A 16,389-nucleotide genomic window follows, 5' to 3' on the forward strand; every position below is an offset into this window, starting at 1 on the left:
AGATGATCACAGGTCAAGGTGTTTTCTAGATATTATTTAAATCTTAAGTCTGATAAATAGGAGGTCCGTTTCATCACATGGTTTCAGTCGCATGATCCCAACATTCAAAACGTTACGAATAGTAGCATCAACTCTGTCATTTTGGTTACATACGAACGTGTTTTATCTGTGACAAGAGACAAGATAATAGTTCACATAATTGGAATAAAATAAAGTCTATGTAAAATAAATTATAAAACCAATTATCGTTTTAAAAATAATCATAATATTAAACAGATAAGTACCATTCTCTCACGATTTCTTGTATTAACCCCACTGTGAAAGGCGTATGGTAAATGTACAAGAAACAACAGCAGTTCATATGAGATTTGATTAATGGGAGTAGGCAATCAACAATCCAGGAGTAAAACTGAATCGTTTAATGACCTTAATATTGCAATTTGTAGAACATCTCATCAGAACGATCATATAGTAGGTTTGGTGGCGTGGGACTTACTCTAGGGCAAATATTAAGGGTTCACATGTTGAAATATTGCATCCTAGTATCAACATTCTTTATCATATAATATCTTTAAAACACACTTATGTCTTATCAAAGTAAGACTACTTGGAGCAAGTCAATCTTGAGAGTCAACTTAAAAGTCAAGAGCGAACAAAACAAATCAACCATTTTAACTGCATGACCAAGCAACTTGGAATATTGTGGTACTTGAACATATGCAGTTCTGACACATCACGTGATAACATTGTCTGCGTTCGAATTTTTTTCACATACTTTTTTATTCATTGTTCAATCCCATATAATTATCAGACAATTCACATTTAGTTTTCGATTGGTCATTGCCTAGTTGATGGTATATTGATGTTTGCGCTTTGAAACAAATAAATCATATAGAACTATTTAGTGGTCACATTTTGGCTACAATTTTCTAATTGGAGAAAAGAAGAACATACATGAAACGAATGATCGGATTTGTCTTAATTGTAAATGAATTTGAATTGTAAAATATCAACTTTTTCCTGGATAAGCTATAAGAATATGTTTCATTTTGTATACCTATAATGTGGTTAATAAACTATTTAAAAAACATACAAAATGATTGCATATAATACTTTTGTATGCATATATTATATAATCATGTTGTCATATAGCGTATCTGTGTAAACAAACAAATCAATTAAAAGTTATCTAACATGATGTGTTAAATGTAGTACTAACAAGGCACCTTTGTTAAATTCAGGCAAACATGCGACTCAGTTATTTTGTGCTGATGGTTCTGGGGCTACATTCTGCTCTTTTAAAAGGTTAGTGATACGAGTTTACACGTACATTTATATATGCACGTGCTTAAGAAAGAACAAACAAACGAATATTTCACAAGCATTGGTTAGTTTGTTCAGTTGGATGTTTTTTAATGTTTTCAACAGTATGTCATATCACATCACAAAGTTTATTACACTTTTCCTAAGTAAGCTAGCGTACCAGTACTAAGTGCACAGGAATTAGTGACCATTTCAGAACTTCAACCAAAGTATGGGAAAACTAGTCATACACTTGCCATTTTCTTTAACAATGTTTCATTGAACTGCTATGTTTGTAATGCAGAGTTGTGCTGCAGTGTTATACTTACTTTTTCTGTATCTGAAGCCACATCAACAGCATGACATCTACCACAACTACGAAACCTTCCACAACTACGACACCTACAACAGCTACGATAACTACCATACCTACGACACCTACCACAACTACGACACCTACCACAACTACGACACCAACAAAAACTACGATAACTACCATACCTACGACACTTACCACAACTACGACACCTACCATAACTACGACACCTACCATAACTACGACACCTACCACAACTACGACATCTACCACAACTACGCCAACCACCACAACTACTATATCTACCATACGTACGGCACCTACCACAACTACGACACCTACCACAACTACGACATCTACCACAACTACGACACCTACCACAACTACGATATCTTACATACCTACGACACGTACAACAACTACAATAACTACCACACCTACGACACCTACTACAACTACGACACCTACCACAACTACGACACCAACAAAAACTACGATAACTACCATACCTACGACACTTACCACAACTACGACACCTACCATAACTACGACACCTACCATAACTACGACACCTACCACAACTACGACATCTACCACAACTACGCCAACCACAACAACTACTATATCTACCATACGTACGGCACCTACCACAACTACGACACCTACCACAACTACGACATCTACCACAACTACGAAACCTACCACAACTACGATATCTTACATATCACGACACTTACAACAACTACAATAACTACCACACCTACGACACCTACCACAACTACGACACCTACCACAACTACGACACCTACAACAACTACGATAACTACCATACCTACGACACTTACCACAACTACGACACCTACCACAACTACGACACCTACCACAACTACGCCAACCACCACAACTACCATATCTACCATACCTACGGCACCTACCGTAACTTCGTCACATACCACAACTACGATATCTACCACAACTATGAAACCTACCACAACTACGATATATACCATACCTACGACACCTACCACAACTACGACACCTACCACAACCACGACACCTACCAAAACTACGACACCTACCACAACCATGATACCTACCAAAACTACGACACCTACCACAACTACGACACCTACCACAACTACGATATCTACCATACCTACGTCATTTACCACAACTACGATAACTACCATACCTACAACACTTACCACAACTACGACACCTACCACAACTACCACACCTACCACTACTACGACACCTACCACAGCTACGACACCTACCACAACTACGACACTTACCACAACTTCGATACCTACTATACCTACGACACCTACCACAACTACGATACCTACCACAACTACGAAACCTACCACAACTACGACACGTACTAATACCACGACGCCTACCACAACTACGACAAATACTTATACTACGACGTCTATCACAACTACGACACCTACTAATACTATGGCGCCTGCCACAACTAAGATGCTACCCACAACAAATGCAACACCAGCAACAACTACAAATCCAATAAGCATCTCTCATTTGCCAAATACCAACAGTACATCAACAGGTACGTAAGAGGTATAAATAGTGTGCATTATGTATGCGGGATGATGTAATAAAATCCGAATATTCACTACTTTTTAACCAATATGGTTCATTGCAATTAAAAACAAATCACAAAAAAGTGTTGTGACTAACGTTCGGTGGGTGATATTCGGCTCTGGTACTACTTAAAAGTACGCCGGGTACTCTTGGGTATAGTAATCAAAGCGCTGAAGGCGTTCGCTATTCTATAATCAAAGACGCAACTCATTTTTCACAATTATGTTATAGCTTCTTAAATCGCAAGTTTGAAATGAGCACAACCCATTAAAATTGATAAAGAGTGTGTCTTAACGAACAGTTTGAGATGTATGTGCACTGTTTGTCCTCATATTTATGTTATAGAGATAGCTTTAGTCAAAATAACAACAGTATGTCTCTTTTTTGACGTTCTGAAAGCATTCAAAATATGATGAAAATGGTATAATGAGAACCAGTAAATAAAAAATAAAATTTGCAATCGCCATGATATTAAATGAATATTGTTGGAATATCAAAAACCTATCACACTAAGAAAATAATGGGAATAGGAAATTCCCTTTACAAAACTTTTTTTGACAACATGTACAATTCAAAATATACAATAAGGTAATTTATGGAAATAAATTTAAAAAATCTGCGAGCAGTAGTTTTTAACCACGAATTAGGTAGTCATAAAGACAGCGATGTTTACTCTTTCTTTGTTGTTGATGCATTACTTGTTACCCTAGTAAATCACACGGTGTCAACCAGTCTCTTACTTTTGCATCGGTATGAAAGACTCGTGTGCTTTTTACCCAGCTTTTCATCTTTAATGACATCTACATAACGCCAGCAGGCACGAATGAATACCTTAGAGTATTTTATAATCTGATTCGAGAGAAAATTTTGCTGCAACACTGTGTCAGTACGCAGCGAAAAGGATGTAACACTGTTCAATGTACGAAATTCCGGACTACTCTCTGCATGTTCAAACGACACATATACATAAACTGTGGTCCAGTTACAATTACGCGTTAAAATCAATCTCGCAGAATTTCGGGGTCTTTACTTGGTCACTAAATTTTAAGGGAAGACAAGATTAACTATCGATAAACACAGTTTTGCTTTCAAGATCTGAAAAAAAAACATTGAAATAGTAAAGTGTTTCGTTATCTAACCACATATGTTTGCCGTACTTGGTCAGCACGTGTGGACATCGTTCCTGAACGCCTGTATAGGCTTCTCTTTTTGCCAGTGTACTGTATTTGCTTTTTCGAATTCAATTTAAATCGGAATGCATTGTGTTAAAATATGCCATTTACAAGTCGCAATGAAATTTAAAAAGACCCGCGTCATGCGAAAAATGGGTCTTATGCCATATGCGCCCATCATAGCCTGCGCATCTCTCAGTGTGGTCACGATATACACAATGAGACCATAAAACATTGAGTGATTTCATTGCGGACATAATCGCCTCTGACAAGGCTACGCAAATGCACAGGCTGGGCTTGAGCTACATTGGTCAAAACGCCATAAGACCCATTTTCGCATGACGCGTCCATGAATGTGTGATTTGAATGTTTCCAAAGAAAACTGCGTGTTAAATATTAACATACGATATATTGTGATGGTTGAGAAATACACTCATAATATTGAGGAACTCCCGTAGTATGATTTGTACCTAGTAACACCTTTTGTGGTTTGACTATAAGAACACACATTTCATGTGGTGAAAATACGACTAACAAGTGAAAACATACACACAATAGTTCAACTTTTGTTATCAATTTAGAAACGAAAATTTCAAACTTTATTTCAAAGTCAGCATTTTCGCAACTCATGTTCAACGTTTTATAAATTGAGAACTGTTAACACACTTTACCTTATAATATTGCGTTGTTATCACCCATGCAATTGAGCATACATACGCCGCTGTCCAGAACAAAATAACGTTTCCCGGACATATCAAATTTAACCCCTCTGTGGTAGCAAGCACTATCAACGAGGTTACGCAACATACGCGTGATAGTGTATTGAACTCTCGATATAACACTACACTTGTTGATCAGCCGTAGTTTTATTTTCCCTCGTCTATTAAAAGCCTCAGATTATAAATAACCTGTGCTGAGCAAAAATACCACGTGATTAAGACGCAACAGATAGTGGACTACTTTAATCATTCATAAACGTTATCTTCCGCGACACGTATATTTCTAACATTGTTTATTGGTTCTTTTCTATATACGCTCCGTTGAAAAATATTCCATTTAACACGATATTCACGTTATGTTTTTATTTTTGAATGAATATAGTTGAAAAACTCAACCTCTGGCATACATAATACAACTCGTTCTCAGGTTTACCGTAAAATCGAACAACAAACGAAGCAAGCGAACAACTAAAAATTACCCAGAGTATAGAAAATAAACAAAAAGTACCCCGGAGTATGGTCGGGTGCCTTAAAGGAATGTTTTGTACCCGGAATAAATTGCAGTATACGTAAGAGAGCCTGTGCTACTTTTATGAAGTACCTGGGCCGACACTGACCAAATTTGAGCGCTATTTTTAATGCACATTTAAAAAATAAATACTAAAAAGAGATCAGTTTAGAAAAGTAACTTACCGATATTTATAAAACACGATGCTACAAAATGTTTCATATTTATTTTTTAAGTTATAAGTGAGGTGATAAGCATTTTTAGAGAAATGTTGGGTTGAATTGGTATATAAAATGTGTATGAAACAGGACATTTGGAAATCATAAAATTAATACATTATATAATGCAGTAACTTAAATGATACTAATATTCATGTTAAGCATAATGTGCACGTGTCACAAATATTTTCAGCGCATTACGATAATGGAGCAACAAAGTCTGAGATGAACCTCTCCTTCACAATGGTGGTGATCACAGCAACAATAATGAATACTGTTCATTGAAGCCCATTTCGACGGCATTGACAGCGTTGGATTGGAAACTTTGATTGTATGATCAAAGCTAAGAACAGTATTTGTACTGCGATTAAAACAAACTCTGTTTTCTGGACTTTGACCTGTATAATATAAGTCTTTTTTCAAGTATTGAGATGTATATGGGTATTCTGTTATCATCGTGTGTACTTTTACGAAAGCTGAAAATATAAAGTTGAACTTTGGTTTGCACAACAATTATGTAGCCAATACTTTTATATTTGTTGTAAAAATATTCTGATGAAATTCTACTACAACATGATTCAAATAAAACAGAATTACTTCCATTTGATGCTCTACAGTGGTAAAAGTAATAGCAATGTTCAGTAAAACATACGTATAATTATCTTATATAAAGCGTTCACAAAGAGGATACCTTGCTTTGTCAGCAATCTATAATATGGTATCAATTTAAGTATCTTGGCGTTTTGTATAATTATGTTAATTTTTGTGTGCGTGTTTTATGTTTATGTAATGATATGCATAATATTTGAGAAAGACTTCACTTTGCATCAATTGATTGGTTGATTCTGCAATAAATATTTTATGAACATATGTCTCTTATAACATTACATGTTCGTTTTAAAGGGACCGTCAACAACGAATGACGAACAAAAAAGTTCTCAAATACCGTATGTGTTACAATTTTTAGTTTATATTGATTAAAATATCACGACTGGTATATTACATTATTTGAAAGAAGTTCATATTTTCAGTATGTTCGGTAATACAATTTCGCGATGTGAAATCGAAAGTACATCGCGAAAATAGGTGACATAACAATATACACACTATAAATAACGCAAGTAGATTTATCATTTTATATATAAAATATATACAATTCACTACGCATGTACAATTTGCATTCCTGGGTTTACTACGTGACGATGATGATCAATCTACTTGCGTTATTTATAGTTAACTTGTAGTTACCTGGTACACATACCCAGTAATTTTGTTACCGAATATATGAAAATATTAAAACTTAACAACACAATGTAAACTAATAATTGTAAAAAAAACGATATTTTAGAACTTTTCTTTGTTCGTCATTCGTGGTTGACGGTCCCTTTAAAGCTGATCTATGTATATAATAAATTACAATAATTAAATATTTTTGTTTTTTCTCTTAGCTTTGATATAAATATTATTTTTTGTGATTACGTACGTAGATTTATTTGTGTCTGTCTTCCTTTTTATTGTGTAGATGTCTATACAAATGACATGAAATATGCTTGGATAAGGTGTTTGTTTGCTTTCAATAAGATTTAATCGATTAGTAAATACACGTACGTTCTTGGATTATTTATCCGCATTCAACATTGAAGTTCATTATTGCAAACATGTTATTCTTGGTGTTAAATATAAAGAAGTGAAACTCCAGCTGCTGGAGCAGTATTAAATTCTTATTATAAACAATTAGTTGGCCCTTTATTTAAGGCAAGTGACCGATTGCCCAAACAGTACAATACAGCACAAAATAGCACAATACAAAACAACATGAACACATATGAGAATAAAGCTGGGGTCACCGCCTTGGAACGGTAAATGCAAAGCATCGGAGGTTTAAACGGGTTATAGAGCGCTCAACCTCACACTTGGCCCAGCAATATTAATGATACATTTACGTGTAAATAAAATTTAACCTCATAGCATTGTAACTCAAATTAAACAATAATAAAAGGGAATTAAAACGCATTCAATCTAATTACTATTTAATTGCTAAATAGTTGAAGACTTTTCAATCTAATAGAGATTTGATATGTCAGATCTGGTTGTCACAATCAAAGCCCCTAAGGGTAATCTTAACATAAGTTTGCTTATAAAAGAATAAAATGTTAATTTATGGCAATAAGCCATTCACGTGTTTAAGGCTTTTACATCGAAAAAATGCATCATAATGAACGAACATAAGACACAGAACTTTGTGAAGGGATTTCATCCATATTTTACCAAAGTAGCTTTGAGTATAAGGGCATTGATCTGTACTGTTTTTTTCATAATTTTCTGTTTATGTGAATAAAGTGTCCTGAAAGATAATATTACATATAGTATCCATGCTATCCTCATGCAGTTTACAATGGAAAAGATAAGACATATTAACAATCCATGTCACCTTGTTTTTTACCTTAAACAGACGTGTTTTAGCTGTTGTTGACCATAACCTTATATGAGTCCTACTATAAAAATATTTGACCGGTCACATTTCATTATGACGATTAACGTTTACGACGCACTTACACCAACCTCGTTATCTCGATATTGTCGGCTTTTGTCAAGTATTATCTAAAAAAAAGAAAGGCTTTTTAAAGTAAACATAATCTGTCTAAAACTGTTAAGTTTGCTTGATTACGAGGAACATACATAAACTAACATAGGAAGGCTAATGCTTATTTTGACAGGGTACAAATACTGCACTGTTATACACGATTACCTGTCGCTGAACAATTTTTTAATTAATGTCCGGATTCGTCAACCCTGTCACCCACAACCACAATATCTCCAAGCTTTATTTCACAAATGCAAGTCTTCGTTGGGCGTTTACATTCCAAGAGGAGGGTTTCTGATAAGATTTAAACTACGTAATTTAATAATTAATCATTTTAATGTAAGTAGATGTCATATGGCTAAGAACTGTTCAGAAACACCTCCGCAACATAAATCATAACTCTTTGAATTTATTGACGATCGATTTACACAGCTAAACAAACTAAACTCAAAGCCGTATATATTTTTAACGATATTTCTTGTTTAAATTAGGAAATATTGCTTTGGCCAGTTTCTCTAGGTCAGGCAAAAAAGAGTATATGATACTGTACACAATGCTATTGGAAACATACGTACGTTTTTATATTTTAAATACTTTAGTAAAACACGTGTTTCTTGATTTTAAAAAACAATTATCAATGATGAAATTGATCAGAACAAATCAATTTGAGTATCATTCCAAAGAAAAGAGCATATGGTTACTTATAAAATCACTTTTATTTAAAACAAGTGCTGTCACTTTAAAGACCAAATGGCAAAGAAGTATTAATCTTATCTTCAATAAAAGTTGGGAAAACAAATAAGTTTTATGTATTTAATTAAAATGAGAATTCTCTAAATGGCCTCTATAAACAGGCGAATTGTTATTGCACTTATTTTTTATAACTAAATTGAACATTTGTACAAGAAAATAAAACGAAAGACCTTATCTCCATAAATATCAACGAAAGAGTTATGGCTCTTGCGCTCGCCACTTCCTCTAAAAGTCTTCTTTTATTGTATGAAGATTCATTTCATTATCTTTGAAACGTTTTCAGTTATGATCTACACATTCAATTACAATATTTTACTTGGCTTTCCACATTAAAATAACAAGGACAATAACTAATAAAACACATAAAAGAGTTATATTTCTTGCAATTTAAAATCCCCATCTCTATGTTTATCTATGAAGTTTAATCTTTGTATCGTCAATATTTATTGAATTATTGAGTGCACAAGAAAATAAATAAGTTGCAACATGTCAAGTCAATAAATATTGAGAAAAAAGTTACTGTCCTGTTACTCTGCTTTTTCTCTGTTTATCAATTAACGAATTTCTATTTCAATTCAATCGATATTTTTCTAGTAATCCTTTTGAAAATTTATTTATGTTATGTATTTTATGTTCTGCTAGGTAAGCTGCACATACACATAAGCAAATGTGGGGGGATTTCAAAATTTGTTAGAAACAAATTATGGATCTTTTACCCAGCACTACCTCTATATGTACTCATTTAATATATAATTTGTTTAATCCTTTCAAACCCCTTTCAATTCTTGATAATACATGATCTTTTAAATACTAATGAATTTATGATTGGTACATGACAAATAACTGTGTAAATACTGAGAAAAGAGTATCGATTCATATATGAACATTTTCTCTTCAAGCCATCTTTCATTCTTGGAAAGTTAACTGTAATATCTGTAATTATTATGCACAAAATATACGGACTCAAGAAAATAAGGTAAGGACAATAATTACAAAACTGATATGAAGGTTCAGGGTCTTGTACTATGCGCTTCTTCTAAAAGTTGACTAAACATTTTATATAAATATATTGTATATTACGTGAGTTATGCTCTGCACAATAAAACTGATCAAAGGGCAATAACTCTGTAAAAGACATATATTGCCAAATCTTCAGTGTAGATGCTTTATTATATTAAATATGATAAACGATGATTGCAATAATATACTTTGTATCAATCTTTCTTGGAGAGATTTTTTGTCAGTTGAATAAGTTTCCTTTTTCTTGTCTTAGGACGTCTGGATACAAGACAAATCATCTACTTCATATGCTTTCCTGTTTCTCATCCAAAAAAAAGATCGCACTATTCAGTTTATCCAGGTTTTTGTATCGGGTGTTTTTTTTTGTCATCCACATGACAATCCGATTTTGTAAACTAGTTTTAAAGGTTTAAAAATATATATATTTACAAAAAACACTCAGCAGAATTGATTAACTGCATAATCTGTATGGATGCACATTCAATACTTTGGTTGCTATGTCTGCCAATTTATCACATTATTTACACGAGAAACAAAGTAGGTATTCCACTTGAAAGAATCTTGTTAAATGATGACAAAAGATAACTATCCTTAATCGTTCGTTTCAGTCAAGTAAGGTATCTTTACAAAAGAAGTGTACTTCAGGTGACTCATGATAATTTGCCTTAATCTATTTATTTAAGATAGATTGCAACTATAACTAGATACAGGATTAATATTTTGAATACGCTTAGTCAATTATGTGGCCTCTATAGTGGTCACAACGTTCTTCGATTATATGACATGGTGAGCTAGTTGATTACGCGCGTGAAACCTGGCCAAAATACTTTCAAGATCAAAATTCAGAACAAGTCTCATCAATATTTCGTAATACATGTGGCTTCTAGAGTGGTAACTACATCTTAATCAGATGACATATTCTTACAAATATTCATCAAGACTAGATGGAACTTGTGGCTTCCAAGAGTGGTCACAATGACACCACGATACAATACGCATAACACACGACGCGGCATGTCGGGCATAGACTGACCACAATAGCTCACCTTTAGCATTTCATGCCCAGGTGAGCTAGCCTTTCATGCCCAGGTGAGCTCAAATAAAATACTTGTCAAAACGTTGTCCTAATATGACAAATTAAAAGTAACTATACTGCATTTTAGGGATTCTTTTCGATGACGCGGAACGATAATGCTTTTTTAAGTCTCCGTAAGCGTGAAGAAGGATATTTTGAAGATAATTTTGCCCAAAAGGCTTGGTAATAATACAAATCTTAACGTATGAACTGGTGATGAAAAAATGTTACAACACTTCCGAGTTAATTTTATCTTCTTTCCTTTTTTTGTTTAATCACCTTTTATTTGCGAGGGAAAGCGTTGTTAAGGAAATATCGTGCTTAAGGAAGGCAGTTAAAATATCAGAAGCTTTCGTCTCCAAACTCAGATAAACATGTGGACAAGAAGGATTTCTGTGTAAAATGGTTTGTATTATAAAGGAATGCTTCTTTATTGTATGTGATTAAAATGTATCATTTTCTATGTTTATTTATAAAATTTAAATTGATTTTAATTACTAAATACCTGATTTAAAATATTGATCTGTACGCTTTGTATTAAGTGATCAAAGAAAACAAAGTGTTTTTTTTAATCTTAAAATGCCTTTGCATTCATCACATAGTCTTTTTGTATATAATGAAGACTTAATACACCAGGTCAATAAATATAAATATGGCTTTATAACGTAATTACATATGACTCTTAATTACATCCGTTCAGCTATCATGAAGAAAATTGTAAACTATCAATTGGCGCTTATTTTTTGGCGCTTATTTTGTTTTTTTACTGATGCCACTGTGTAAAGGTGTGCTTATACTTATTTAACAAACCGATTTTATTTTCATATTTTAGGTCCTGCATTCGATAGTACTGTTTAGAGACTAATTTATAAGCTGATGGCAAGAATAAGAAAATTTGCTTTTTTCACAACATTTTTTAAAACATGTGTTCATGATTATGACAAATATTGTGTGTTCAGTGACTTTTTCTTCATTTTTCATATTTTGTAGATTTTTTCAATCCACAATTTAAAGAAATCGAACAACCAATTTATTTATTATGCCTCTGACTTCAGCCATGGCACAACTATGTGCAATTATTAAGCAATTAATATTTTATTATTGCATGATCATGCGGCCTTGGGTTAAAATGAGTACACAACCGACATTAAAGGGGCGAAGCTTTAGCTTTATATGTTGAACACCTCATCAGAAGGAGCATACAGTAAAATATTTGATGTGGGACGAACAACCTAAATCTAGGGCGTAATGACTGTGTCTTTGTACTGACCATATATCTTCTTCTAATGCTGTATACTTACCAATGCATGGGCTACTTTGTGATTACACAATCTAAAATAAATGTTATGTATCAATCATTAATATAACATACGTCACATCAGAAACAAAGCTGGATTTTGTAGTATCATGTTATCTTTTAAAGTCCACATGTGGACATATTGTTAACACGTTTCAATATTCTCTTTCATATAATTAATATTTTTTAATAAAAACACTTATGATTTATTAACTTAAGACCACTTTCAGCAAGTAAATCTTAGAGGTAACAAGAAAAAACTAACAATTCCACCTTTTTATCTTCGGCGTAGACAGTTGCAGTACTTCAGAACATAACGTTTTGACGAAAAAAGGTTTTGTCATGCATCTAATTCCATTTTAGGCATATCATGTTAACTCAGTGCGTCAGTCAATTTAATTCAATATTGGTAGGATAAGTCACACTGTTCTGCCATTGATCTTAAGATTGATGGAATCATACTCAATAGAACTTTGAGAAAATATAAAGATAATGAACCATTTATGCTGGATTGACTCCAAGTTGTCATTGGATTTACAACTAAATTGATTCTTATTCATTATTTGTTAGTTTGAAATTTAAAATATAAAATCTAAAATAGTTGTTAAAATATATTATATTGTATAATATTGTCTTATTTTGATTTATACAACAATAAATTTACACTTTATTATTTAAATGCAGACCAACTGAGTTGATTTTTTTATTTATATGTGGATGGCCTCTATGTCAACTAGCAGATCAACTAAACATAATACAAACGTTAAATGATATTAATCTGTAGCAAGACATCTTTGTTATGTTCAGGCAAAGATGCGGATCAACAAGTGTGTGCTGATGGGTCTGGTGCTGCTTAACGCCTATTTACCAGGTAAGTGATACGAGTGAATACATGTCACACACATTCATACAAATGCAAGATAGGAGGCATGAACACATGCATTCAACATGTGTCCCTTTGACCATACAGTCAGCGGACCTTATGCACATAATGGGTTATTATATATGTGAGCATTATAATTATTATCATGGAAACAAAATATTAAAACAGTGTTTCATTTCGCCGCCTTGTTGCAAAAAAGATACCATGCTACATTGAAATAAGAAGGCACATGGTACCTTTTTGCTCCAATTGGGCGATTTGACCTCAGTGTATGTAACATTGTGAAGCGCTTAATTGTATAATTTATTTTTGTTAGTATCTGGAACAACAACAACAAATGCGAGCAACGACCAAACATCAGATTCTATGACAACGTCTCAAACAACCTCACAAATCATGATAGCAACCACAACAAAATCAAATACTACGATGCCCACCAGAACTATAACACCTACTTATACTACGATGCTTACCACAACAACGACACCTACTTATACTACGGTGACTACCAGAAGAACGACACCTACTTATACTACGATGTCAACCACAACAACCACACCAACTAATACTACGATGTCTACCACAACTACGGCACCTATCGCTACTACACCTACGACATCTACATCCACGACAACATCACCAACATCTACAACTAAGTCACCTACCATAACTACCACACCTACGACAATGACAGGTGTCACGACTACACCTACGACAAATACACTTACGGTAATTACATTTACGAAAACCACACTTACGACAACTTCACCCACGACAACTACAACTACAAATACTACAACTACCAAAAATACACCTACAAGTACGACAACACCTACAACAACCACGACAACTACGACAACTACATCTACCACGGCTACACCCACGACTAATTCACCTACGGCAACTACACCTACGAAAACTACAAATTCAAAGGCTGCACCTACGACAAATCATCAACGACACCTACCTCAACAACGACACTTATCACAACTACGACACCTACCACAACTCTGACACCCATCACCATTTCGACACCAATAAGAAAAAACACACATATTGTAACTACGACACAATATACCAATACGACAATTGCAAATTCGATACCAACTACGAAACCTACCACAACTACAATATCTACCACAGTTTTGACACCCACCACAATTATGAAATCTACCACAACCACGAAACCTACCACAATTATGACACCCACCACAAATACAAAACCTATAACAACTACAATATATACCACAACTATGACACCCATCACAATTACAAAACCTACCACAACTACGAAACCTACCACAACTATGACACCCACCACAATTACAAAACATACCGCAACTACAATATATACCAAAATTTTGACACCCACCACACTTACAAAAGCTACCACAACTACGAAACCTACCAAAATTATGACACATATAGCAACAATTACCACTCTAAAAATGGATTATTTGCAAAATACCACAGGTACCACAATCGGTAAGTCGGCGCTTATTATAGTTATTCCAGTATTTGTGAGTGTTAATACAATGCAATCCAGAATAGTACTCATAAACAAATATGGTTTAATGCAATAAAAAGAAACAATCCTACTAGAAGAAGAATCTTTTTTCCTTAAGATCGGACAAAAAATTCTATCAGGATTTACCTTTTCAAAAATTATTTTTTAAGAGTTATTTTATTGATATATATACAAAACGATAACAAAACATATTTTGATTGTTTTAGCTATATGCACTGAATGAGAAGAAATGAAGGAATGCTTTATTCAGTTGGTCGGGATAATTTGTGAAAAACATTGTAAGAACACTGACCATCATCATAATAAATTCTTCTCAACTATATTTATCATCTACTAAAGTAGAGTATAATTAACATGTTCTTCAATTTTTTTTCAGTGCAAAACAATAATGGAGTTGCAATGTCCGAGTTGTGTTTTTCCGCCTTGATGGTTGCAACGACTACAATAATTCACTTTATATTGTGAGGCTTTCTTTCACACAAAAGTGGATAGCATTGCATCTCAAATTATTTCAGACGTATGAAGGATATCTTTGAAAAAATAACATCAGTTTATAACAGGTTGAGTACGCGTTGTGAGTAAAACGAAAACTTGAATTGGCATTCAACATGTATACATTTTTATTAACGTGTGAACGTGTATATACATATTCTGTTCACATATTGTGTATATTCAACACGTGTATGATGGTTGTATAAGGAAAATATGTATTTTGCTTTTCTCTACAAAAATATGTTACATTTAGAAGTTTGTTTTTCATGAAATACAGATACAACATGATTGCATCATTAGTTCTATTGTATGTTCGACAACTGAATGGTACATAAAACATACAAATGAAGGGTTATTGTTGACATTTATTTGAACCAATATTCGTTGTTGTATTAATTTTACCCTCTCTGTGTCGTATAATTCTGTATGTTTCAGAATCGTCATAAGCATTTGTATGTATTATTTTTTTTATTGCTGACACACATCAAAATAGGTACATTTACCATATACTTTAATATTGTAACGACAATTTGTTTCTGTTAACGGGTATAATATGTTTAAAAAATTGTTCTCATTCAGATGATTTAAGTTCATTTTTGCTGCTATCTTGATATTTTGTATTACTATTTGACAATGCATATCCAAAGATAACATAACTAAAGTTGCACAATAAATATATATGGCATGTAATTCCGTTAATCCGTTAATAACATCACTGTCATTGAGCAAAAACTTTCTGATGAATCTTTGCCAAATATCAGCTGCATATGTGTAATAACTACCCACATTCAAACAGATATAATAATGCACTCAACAACAACATTTTGCAAATTGATAAATTAGGTAAGTTCATTTATATTTCCTAATTGAAACACGTTGAATTATACAGTTTCTAAACCTTGTGAGTTGTTTCA

General features: G+C 33.4%; 2 protein-coding genes across 3 annotated transcripts; both read left to right on the plus strand.

Moving 5' to 3' along the window:
* The first annotated feature begins 1,600 nt into the window (after positions 1-1,600).
* On the plus strand, positions 1,601-7,234 carry LOC127846293 (mucin-2-like). The gene is made up of 2 exons (XM_052377461.1): positions 1,601-3,191; positions 6,037-7,234. Exons 1-2 carry the CDS (start codon positions 1,601-1,603, stop codon positions 6,126-6,128), a joined length of 1,683 nt encoding a protein of 560 aa, XP_052233421.1. The 3' UTR covers positions 6,129-7,234.
* A 4,158-nt stretch (positions 7,235-11,392) lies between these two features.
* Positions 11,393-16,156, plus strand: LOC127845659 (integumentary mucin C.1-like). 2 transcript variants are annotated; one of them, XM_052376684.1, is made up of 4 exons: positions 11,393-11,680; positions 13,380-13,443; positions 13,772-14,184; positions 15,360-16,156. In XM_052376684.1, exons 1-4 carry the CDS (start codon positions 11,678-11,680, stop codon positions 15,408-15,410), a joined length of 531 nt encoding a protein of 176 aa, XP_052232644.1. In that variant the 5' UTR covers positions 11,393-11,677; the 3' UTR covers positions 15,411-16,156. The 2 variants fall into 2 exon arrangements, 1 of the variants encoding a protein (XP_052232644.1); XR_008033310.1 differs by having other exon boundaries at positions 11,396-11,680; positions 13,772-14,940.
* Positions 16,157-16,389: the final 233 nt, after the last annotated feature.

The sequence above is a fragment of the Dreissena polymorpha genome, chromosome 9, assembly GCF_020536995.1.
Source record: "Dreissena polymorpha isolate Duluth1 chromosome 9, UMN_Dpol_1.0, whole genome shotgun sequence".
Classification (NCBI taxonomy): domain Eukaryota; kingdom Metazoa; phylum Mollusca; class Bivalvia; order Myida; family Dreissenidae; genus Dreissena; species Dreissena polymorpha.